Source organism: Labrus bergylta, chromosome 15 (genome assembly GCF_963930695.1).
Source record: "Labrus bergylta chromosome 15, fLabBer1.1, whole genome shotgun sequence".
In the NCBI taxonomy this organism is placed as follows: domain Eukaryota; kingdom Metazoa; phylum Chordata; class Actinopteri; order Labriformes; family Labridae; genus Labrus; species Labrus bergylta.
The window spans coordinates 3,517,791-3,528,708 of NC_089209.1; the positions used below are offsets into that span (position 1 = coordinate 3,517,791).

The window sequence follows — 10,918 nt, forward strand, 5'->3', positions numbered from 1 at the left end:
CAGCTCTGAGCAACTTTTAGCAAAGTGACTTCAGTGTTTTATGCAGTCTGATGTAATGGTCCTACCTCTAGAGGAATCCTCCAGTAACACGCGTTGTACAAAGGCAAGTATGTGAACATTTACATTTAATACGCAGCCGGTTGCCTACGTGTTCATGTGGTTCAAAAGCAAGTATATTTCAGCATATAAACTTTTGGCCGACCCTGGGTGTAAGAAAAGCTCTCTTGTGGTTTTTGTGAGCCACTGGCATTCGGTCGTCTCCTAACCGGAAGGTCGGGGGTTTCAATCCCCTGCTCCTGCAGCCACATGTCCGGTGTGTCCTTGGGCAAGACACGAATGGCTCCCGCTGCTTCTTTGGTGTCGTATGAATGTGTGTGAATGGGACTAGTTAATACTGATGGAGCCTTTACACTGCAGCCTCTACCATCAGTGTGTGAATGTGAAGGTGTGACCTGCAGTGTAAAAAGCGCTTTGAGTAATGAAGACTAGAAAATAAATAAACAAGCCCAAGTCCATTTACAGAGTCCATTTATAAGTTTGTAGATATATATGTATCCTCTGCAAAGCGTGATTTGTTTCCCAGTGGCCTTCTTACACTTATGAGAGAGTAGCATGTAGCAATGTAAAAATAAACCAACAGGGCAAAAGAAGTGCCAGCTGAATCACCGCAATAGAAAGGAAGTGTGGTTGATTTGGTAATGAAGAGTCTCAGCTTCAAAGCAAAAAAACACATTTTGTTGTAAGAGAGATGACTAAATGATTAAACGGTAAAAGCAAAAAGTCCACGGCATTTCCATTGCAGGACTTAAGGGAAATTTAAAAAATAGTATGATCCATGTTCATGACTAAAGCAACTTAAGAGGAGAGAAAGAGAACACAGTCATAATGAGGAAGTAACACACAACTATCTACAGGAAGGAACTTTTTAAATATATGCACCAGGAAGACAGAAACAAGAGAGGGACAGACACAATGGTTGACTTCAGACGGAACAAGATGACTTTCTCTCTGATACTGCTGCTTCAGTTAACAGGTAAGAACAACCTACAGAAATATCCTGCTTTCCCACTGTCATGCCTGATTTTAAGCCTGAACAGATTAGACACTAACACTTAGAAAAGACAACTCCTCGGTGTGGGCTTTACTGCATATCTTCCAGGGCAAACATTAACAATGACAAAAACAACATACTCAACAACAAACATTTAGCACCAGGGGAGAAAACAGCAGATTTAGTTGATCCTCATCCAGCTGATTTGCAATTTATAGAAAAGTTTATATTCCCCATTTTCAGTCATTTTAATTTATTTTAATCGAACAGATTTAAATGATTTAAGATTAAAAATCTCCCAAATGTTACTTATGGTCTAGTTAGCTTTAAACAAAGACAGACAGTAGACATGTTCATCAGGGGGCTATCAGAAATTCTTACTCCTAAAACTGCTCCCACAACTGCAAGTAAATGTGGGCGTGAACTTCCTCATTTTTACTTTAAGCAAAAATATGTCACTTTGGCACCTTCACTTCGTTTTCAAAGTCATTATATAAGGGGCTTCATTCAAACCTTTGTCTTCAGTCAGCAAGGGCTCTCGGAAGGGCCGTGCAGTTTTACAAACAACAATAATACATAAATATAAACGGTTAAAAAAAGGGTTTGCTTTCCTTTTTTTTTGGCAAAGCAACAGGGAGCCACGGGAGAGAAGCAAAAGAGATGCATGTTGTAGTAATTGTATTTTACAGTGGCGATTCCACAGACATCAGATTTCATTTCATTGCCATGTTTGTGATCCGTAAAAGTACGCAACATCTGGTTTGTGATGCTTTGGAGGCAGCCTGATCTAGAATCTTAAATATCCAAGATGTGGGATATTTACGATCTGAGGTCAGGAGCAGTAAAATAATCGTATTGACACCACACACTTGACGATTATTGGGACAAATAATCGGTTGCAACGCGCCTCGAATGGGGCCACGGACACCTGATCATTTGCAGGGGGTGGCATTGATCATCTAGTGTGCCTAACAATCTGCTTTTAGACCTCATCATTCAACACAATGATTTTGCTTGCAGGACTTTAAACACTAGTGCATGAAAATAAGTCTTGTTTGGAAGTCCTCTATCACCAACTGTTGCTTTGTTAGAAACCCTGTGTAGTTGGGTCCAGCCAATGGTGTGATGAAGCCACTGGGAGTAAGTAATTAGCGGTACTCTGAGTGGCTGTATTAAAGTCAGATGTTAGGCAATGGGTTCTGAGATTGCTACGTGTGACAAAGCGTGTGAACTTTTGCCAAATCTGCAGTTATTGAACCAAATCATTGTTGTCAAAGGCAGGGTTGGTCATTTCCTCCAGATCCACTTTTTAAGATTTTGGTTGAAATTGTCTTCAGGTCCTGACACAAATTAATAACTCATGTCCTCTGAAAAAGGAACAAAGAAAATCTGTCATCTGTATCAGTTTGTAAGTCTGTAAAAACATCGACTAATGTCTGCCACGAGGTACCAATCTGATGAACCAATCACACGCCTTCCTGTCTCCCTGCTCGTTCTCTACCTATGGCGTGCACTAGTCCACGCTCAAAGAGCGTCACAGATGACCAAGTCTATACTGTTAGTTTGTTGTGGCCGGTTGTGAGTAGTAAAATAGTCACTTTTTTCTTTTAACATAGATTATGATAAAGTTTAGAGTTTACTTTCCGCTGAATGAGACATGAGACGACGTAGTTTCTGCACAATGCAAGCGATGAGCTGAGGTCCACTTCTGGAGCAACGGCGCTCCGGCATGCAAGTGAGGGGCGTGGCTTCGGAGGGAGCACAGAGGGAATGCTACTTTCAAAATCATGCTAGTTTTCGAAAATGACCATCCCTGCCTTTAGACTGTGTACTAAATGATCGTTAGACATGACATCAGCATGAGAGTTCTTGATCCCATTTCTCTATGTTTTCTTTTAAACAGCAGTGACTGGACAGTTTCAGTCCCTCATCATCAGAGATGGGGATGACGTCATGTTGCCTTCAGGACATGTGATGGATGAGGAGAACAAATGTGATGGTATTAGCTGGATCCTTGGTGGAGGAAACCCAGTAGATCTGGTCACTGAGGGGAAGATGGTCCCTAACTCTCAAATTGACCCAGAGAGGCTGAATCTAACAGCCAATTGTTCTCTGGTTATACGGAGAGTCACAGCTAAGGATGTTGGTATTTACCACAAACTGATCGGTTCACAAGAAACTCAGGTGTATCTGTCTATTATTCAAAGTAAGTGTTTGGATCATGATATCTTCAGATCGAAATGTCTATTTATAGAACGATAATCTGAAATATTTAATTGTAATTTTGTCTTTTTGTTCTTCATCAGTTACTGAACATGAAGAAAATGATCGGGTGACACTGACCTGCTCTGTGTCAGAACATCAATGGTGTAGACACAAAGTGAGGTGGCTGTATGGTGGAGATGAAACAGATAAAGAGACAGCACAGATTGAAACATGTGAGAATACCGTGACGATTCCTTCTCAATCCAAACACAATTCAAAGTGCGAAGTGATGGATGGTTACATGAATAAAAAACTTCTGTTTGGATTCAGGCCTCGTTCCTCAGATGGAAAACCAGGTGAGCTCATGATGTACTGATTAGATTATTGCCTTCAATTATTTTGTATACATACCGAGTATATTTGTGTTTTAGATGTAAAGAATTATAATAACGCAGATTATTTCCAGAAGGTCAAGGTTAACGTCCGAGTATGAGGGCTACGTAAAAGGAAACAAGATTTTCAGATTAAAGTTGGAAGTAATTAAGATTAATGTCATAAAATTACATAAATGTAAAACTACAACTTTAATGTAGTAATACCATGACCTAAACCTCAAGATCTTCTATTTAGTTTTTCTTTTATGTGGCCCTAATATTCCAATGTCGAAGGTCATTTTGCACTAATATTTCCTTTTGATTTTTGCAGATGAGGATACAAAAAGAGCATCAACAACAACAACAACAACAACAACAACAACAACAACAACAACAACAACAGAGAAAAACAAAATAGAAAGCACAAAGTGGCCTTCTATGAATGGTACCTTTAACACCCTAAAGCAGAAAACAGAGACTTCTCGTTTGGTCTTTTTGTCAGCTTCTAGAGCCAAAACTTTACTTTGAAATCTGCTGCCAACATGTTTTTAACGGTTTCCTCTTGTTTCCAGGTTGGTGGTTTTACATCGTCGCTGCTATAGGTTCAGTGGCACTTGTGATAATAATCGTCATGTTCATCCTGTGGAAGAGGAGTAAAGGTGAGAATATTAAACCTGACTGGAAAAGTCATAGACAAACATTTTGTAAATCTGGATTCCAGCTGCTGAAGCTGAATTTGACTTTGTCCTTTCAGGCAAGAAAACAAAGATGGCTGACTACACTGTGAGTAGTATAGAAATTATTTATGTTTCCGTCGTTCTAATTGAATAAAAAATTCCGATAAGATCGAGTAAAGATTTGTGGAATTGGAAAGCAGTGGCTTCCAACCCCGACTTCCAACAACACTGCCAGCGGGACTCGAGCTTCTCACTCATTGTAGACAGTCATGACTCAGAGACACATTTACACAGGATATGTAAATCACATTTTCTTTAACCACAAACTGTGTTTTCTGTTCTGTGGCTTCTGTGTTTGTTCAGAAGCTGAGCTTAAACCCTGCAGTGAGCCCTCAGTCTGCTCCTGAAATCAATCATGACGAGGTGAGATCACTCAGTACAAACGTATCTATTATTGTGGGTGTTCTTCGTCTAAAAAGTTGTTGCGTCACGCACACAATGACTCTTGAGTTGAGTTTTTTTTAACTGCAGTATGGAAGAAGAGGGAAGGAAGCGAGTTCAGATGGGTTACATCAGAACAGAAAACTGTGTCAGGAAGTAAAGGCATGTGAGTTCCATAAAAACCCCACTTTGTTGTCTTCACTGTGTAGGAGGATCCTGAAGATGGTGTTTCATACGCTTCTGTGAGCTACACCAAGAGGACAAGCAGTAAAGCTCAGGTAAGATATCTGGCTGGTTACAACCATTAAGTAGTTGGTCAGTGAGCTAGTTAACGCTTGCTATTCCCTCAGAGTAATGGTCTAGTCCAGTGGTTCCCAAAGTCGGGGTTGTGACCCCCTGGGGATCAAGAGACAGTGAGAGGGGGTCGCTAGATTCCTTCCAAAAAACATACACAAATGGAAAATGATTTAAAGGTCCCATATTCTGCTTTTTCTGGTTTTATATGCCCTTTAGTGTGTTTTCCAAGTGTCCTGTGCATGTTTAGGCACATCTATGTGCAAAAATTCAAAGTCTGCGGAAACGCGGCTTCTCCTACGTCCGACTGTTAGCTGTAGCATTAGCCGCATGTAACGCTCGGTTCTAGCCCCCCTCGATAAAAATGTGTCAGTGCGGCGTCATTGTCAGTGTGAAATCACTGATCTAAGCCCATTGGCTCGTTGTGGCCCAGCAGCTCATGTTGAAATTTCAGAGAAGCGTGCTGAGCAACCGACCAATAACGACAGAGCGGATCGACAGACCAATCAGAGCAGACTTGGCCCACGTGGGGTCTAACAGTGTGGGCTCAACAGAGTGTAGCTGACGGACTCAGAGCGGAGAGGGAGCAAGGAGGAGCAGTTCATGAAAACAGACACTTTTTTCAGACTTTAGCTATTGTGAACGTACAAAAGTAGGAACATAGATTAAATATATGAACCCCAAAAAGGGCAGATGGGCTCTTTAAAATGAGATATTTTTTCCATTATTGTGAAATATATACAAAAAAAGTAGTTCAATAGATACATATACGTACAATAAATTACAAAAACAATATTACAGTGTTTGAGCTGTTGTTTTCTTTTGTGTTGTTCTAATGCCAGTGTTTGGAAAGGCCTGTGCAACGTGACATGTTTTAACCACCTCCAGGGACAGGAGAGGTCCCCAGGGGCCAATAGTTATAAACCTATAGTTTTTTTGTACAAGGCAGTACACATGTTAATTTATGCTGTAAAAATGGCTTTAACGTCTGTTTGTGTGAGTTCCGGTGTTCCTGGAGCCAGCCTCAAGTGGACACTCGACGAACTGCAGGATTTTGCACCTCTTGCATTGGCTTCATTTTTCAAGACCGGAGGTTGCTGCTTGGTTCCCCCACATGTTTTCTTAAATCATCAGACAAACCAATTAACTTCCTACAAGACAGTTCATGATCTAAACCAGCGGAGAAAGGCTGCAGCAAAACAATTATTTCAACTGATAATCTGCAAAAAAAAGAAAAAAATCAACTCCTGTTGGATGAAATTTTATCCCACTGAAGTTTATTGATGTGGTGAAGCTATGTAAGTGAATGTGAATATTCTGTGTAAGCGTTGCCGCCTCTCTCTTTTGTTTCAGCTGCCGGTTAAAAATGATGAAAAAGAAGGTGATGCAGTGACGTACAGCACTGTGAAAGCTTACTCTTCATCTGCTGGAGACTCCGCTGATCAAGCCTCCATCTATGCCACTGTCTGCAAACAAAACAAATAAAAAATACATTTTACCTTCGCTGGATAGATGCTGCCATGTTTGAGTGAATACTGGAAGACCGACTATAGACCTACCCAACAATGACCAGTCGATGGCAGTATAAACCATGAACTGTAAAATTAAATGTAAAAAATAAATGTTTTTGATCTTTAAATAGCTTAGCCGTAGCTTTAAATATGTAAATGAGCTGTGTCTGACCACACCCCCTCTCTGGAAGTAGCTGGGGTGTACTCGGTGTTTTCTCGCTCCATGTCCTATTGTTTACGATGAGAAGGCAGACTCAGAGGGCAGAACAAACACCTAGCTGTGGGAGTGTCACCCACCTGGGGGAGGGGCTACTGCTCTTTGTGATGTCATGAAGGGAAAATCTCCAAACGGCCTGTTTGAGCACACCTTTTCTGAAAAGTGGAGCAGGCAGAAGGACTTTTCTCTTCATTGGGGGGTTTGTCGACAGACTAGAGACACATGTTAGAGTTAGAGGAACATGGAGAAGTGGATTTTGAATAATATGTGACCTTTAACTGACATTTTAAATAACTGACTTCACATTAAAGGCAGCACAGCTTTATGTATATTACGAGCCTGCTGTGAGACTTCATTAAAAGTCATTGATCATCATGTGTACGTTTCCTTTATGTTTTTATGAAAACATTATGGGTACAATCTTTAGAGCTCTGTTGATGCTGTATCGATGTTCACACTTCAACACTTCCCCTTCAGTTCTCAGAAACAATTAATGTACCAGAAAGAGGAACAAGCATTTCATCAAACCAGTCTTCTGAACTGTCAAAGGAATCACATTCTGAAGAGTTCATTTATTTTTATTTAGTGTTTTAAAGTCGTTAAGTAAAGATTTGTTTTTAAGATCTTTACTTAAAGAGTGTGGGTAGAAAACTTCTCAGGGTCATAAAAGGAAGTCTCCGCTACCACAGGAAGTTGATTCTCTAAGCCTCTTGAAGAAACGCTTTTTAAGGAAGTTACACATAGAAAAGCACGACAACAAGAGGACGAGATAAAGATGCATCAACTCAGAAGGACAAAACTGTCTTTAATTGTGATACTCATGCTGCTGGTTACAGGTAGGAATTTGCTGTTTGCTCTGAATATTGAGTGATGTTGAGTGAATTTCATTACGTTTTATTACATTTTCAAACATTACAGTTTATAATACATAAAAACATTGATTGTTTAGTATTCATCACATATCTTAATTTCTGTTGTTTGTTGCACTTTTATTCTCTTACAAAAGTATAAACAAATAAAAAAGTACAAATTCCTTTTCAATTTTTTAAAATATATTTCTCTTTGATCTTCTTCAGCTGTAACTGGAGATGATACCGCCTCCCTCACAGTCAGACTTGGACATGATGTCACTTTGCCATGTGGAAATGTGATTAAAGATCAGCAGAAATGTGACAGTCCTTCTTGGCTTTTCAGTCATGATAGTGGGAGTACAGCAGAAGAGCTGGTTACACTTGGGAATATAAATAAAAATGAGAAAGCTAAGAGACTAAATGTTGCAGAGGATTGTTCTCTGGTTATTAAAAGTGTCACACGTGAAGATGTTGGTCGTTACACCTGCAGACAGATCAGATCAGGAGAACAACATGGTCCAGATACTTGTGTGTTGCTGAATGTTGTTTACACTAAGTGTTGCCTCATAATCATTAGAATTTAAACAGAATAGTATCCTGAAACATGTTATTATGTATGAACAAGGTGTGGAAGTTAAACTTACTCTTTTGTTCTCTCTCTCACGATATCTTCAACAGTTGACTCGTTTGTTACCTTCAGGTTTTACTGCTCTGTGTTCAGTTATGGCGTCTGTGCCCACACAGTGCAGTGGGATTATAAGGGTGATGAGACAGATAGATCAGGACACTAACAGTTAACCTGTACAGCCGTTGTGATCTTTACAACTCCTCATGTTGTTCAGAAGTCAAGAAGTTGCTGTATTGTAACGTGACAGAAAACAAGAGTGGACAAACACAGCTGTGTAATGTCGACCCCGGGTCATCATGTGAGAAAACAGGTACAGTTTTCAAGTAAACACACTTCTTCTTCTTTTATTAGTGTGACTCCAGTTGGTTAAAGTGATGGATGTCATCTTTATTTTTCTTTCTTGATATCATCTTCAACAAATGAGAAGGAAGCACATCAGCAGGAGGAAACGAGATAACGGAGGACGAAACTCTGAAGAAACCAGGTAGAGTACAGACCACATTCACACAGCGGCCATTTTCCTGTGATGTCACACTCAGGCTGGTGTAAATGATATCACGTTGTACTGCTTTGTTCAGTGAAGCTCTCAATTCAATTCAATTCAGTCAGCTTCATTAGCATGAATGTGAAAATATCTCCATGGCTTATAAGAACAAATACGACAAAAATAATAACTACTACAAGAGAAATCATCATATATATGAATAAACAACTCAAATATAACATTTAAATATCTAAATTACAATGGGAAAGCAGAGAGGACTCCCATGATTCTCTGCCAGCCTCAACTTCATCTTTAGTCATTGTTTTGATTGAGAGCCCCCTGGTGGCAGAATTTACATACTGTGCCTTAAAACGATACACCATGACAACCAGAGGACTTTAAACCTACTAGGAGCTTGGTGTAAGGTTTAAGTTGTGATGTCTGCCCACGTTGGAACTATCTTCAGCTCGTGTAAAAACATTAAAAGTGCTGATCCTGACTTTGAATTGAACAATCACTGCAGTTTAAATGATTTGAATGTTTTTATTCTCATTTTCAGGTTGGATCAGGTTCATCATTGTGTCTGTGGGACTGGCAGTACTCATAATGATTTTTGTGACGATCAGCATATGGGTGAGAACTAAAGGTGAGAAACCTTTTAAAATGTTATTAGTTTGACTTGGTTTACAATGTGAAAACTAAATTTTACTCTTTTGTCTTTACAGAGAAGAAAACGCAGATGGATCACAATGCTGTGAGTTAAAAAACTAAATGATCAGAAGTTTGTTTTTCAGATATTTCAGAGATAACTGTTCTTTAAATAGAGTAAAAGTACAGTTTTTAAATCTAAGAGGCTGAAGGATAGAGGAATGTATTATCGTGTCTTTATCTGAGTAAATCAAGTTTGTAGCCTTTTCTTTTCACAGGTTGAAAATGATGAAGGTGAAGCTTCAGTAATCTATGAAAACTATGGAGGTCATGATGCTTCTGTCAGATTCCAGTGAACAACAACGTCAGGATCAATATCACCTGAAAAGAGAAGAAAACATGAAGATGAAGGAAAGACGGGCATCATTTTCAGTGTTTTTTAGCTGACAAAGTTTCTTCTAGTTTAACAACTTCAGATTTCTTTATTATTATACTTTTTTATGACTTGATTTGTGAGTCAGGACAGTGGATAGAGTCAGAAATCAGGCAGAGAGATAGAGTGGGGAATGACATGCTGGAAAGCCACCACAGGTCCCCGGGCCACCCGCTTTGAGGACTATGGCCTCTTTACACAGTAACCACGCAGTAACCACGCAGTAACCACGCAGTAACCACGCAGTAACCACGAGGCTAAGATTTCAAACCTCTTGTTAAAGCTTTGCCATAGCTTGTAAGGTGCAGCAGTAGCTCAGTCTGTAGGGACATGAGGCGTGCACTCTAACCACGAGGCTATTGGCGCCCCAACAACTCCAGATTTGTATTAAAGATTTGAAACACGTTGTTAAACATTTTCTGTAGTTTCTGTGGGACGTCAGTAGATCAGTCTGTATGAACTTGGGTTGGAAACAGGAGGGTTGTCTGCTCTAGTCCAGGTGCGGATCAAAATATGGAAGTTGGTTGCTGGAGAGGTGTCAGGTCACTTCCTGAATACTGCAGAGGTGCCCTTGAGCAAAGCACTGAACCCCCAAACGCTCTGGTGCGCTCCCTGTGCAGCAGCCCCACTCTGATATCTCTCTATTAATGCATGTCCACAGGTCCTGTTTGTGCTTGTGTGTGTGTTTCAGGCCTACAGAAGCATGTCTCTCAATAACTTCCCCTGGGGGATTAATAAAGCATGTAAAAGTAAAAATATTAAAAGTCAAATGAACTCTTTGTGTTTACAAGACGGTTAATAATTGTCATTTATTGTAAGGATGTCATGATGTATAAGCTTGTCTTCTGTGGGGTTTTTTTGTAAATCTTTGCAGTGTTAAGCCTTCTACTTATCTTTGAATTAGAACAGATTTACATGATTTACTCCCACAGCCACTGTTGCCGGGTTGCCCAGATCCCTGCTTCTTGGAGTAAACAGCACATTTGGGTTGAGTATGCTTTCAACTCTCCTTGTATCATCCTGTGTTCTGTCTGCATTCCAGTGTACTTATAGATATCAGCCTCCTCTGATCCTAGCTTTGGAGACTGGGTCTAGTGTACGTGG

General features: G+C 40.0%; 1 protein-coding gene and 1 long non-coding RNA gene across 2 annotated transcripts; both read left to right on the forward strand.

Moving 5' to 3' along the window:
• The first annotated feature begins 882 nt into the window (after positions 1–882).
• LOC110005790 (uncharacterized) lies at positions 883–7,147 on the forward strand. The gene is made up of 9 exons (XM_020661066.3): positions 883–1,033; positions 2,955–3,257; positions 3,358–3,612; positions 3,962–4,075; positions 4,203–4,289; positions 4,385–4,413; positions 4,671–4,730; positions 4,958–5,026; positions 6,396–7,147. The coding sequence occupies exons 1-9, from the start codon at positions 934–936 to the stop codon at positions 6,525–6,527; spliced, it is 1,149 nt and encodes a 382-aa protein (XP_020516722.3). The 5' UTR covers positions 883–933; the 3' UTR covers positions 6,528–7,147.
• A 1,099-nt stretch (positions 7,148–8,246) lies between these two features.
• On the forward strand, positions 8,247–10,590 carry LOC109999846 (uncharacterized). The gene is made up of 5 exons (XR_002278665.3): positions 8,247–8,559; positions 8,677–8,733; positions 9,293–9,379; positions 9,459–9,487; positions 9,660–10,590. It is a non-coding gene; the product is annotated as an uncharacterized lncRNA (long non-coding RNA).
• Positions 10,591–10,918: the final 328 nt, after the last annotated feature.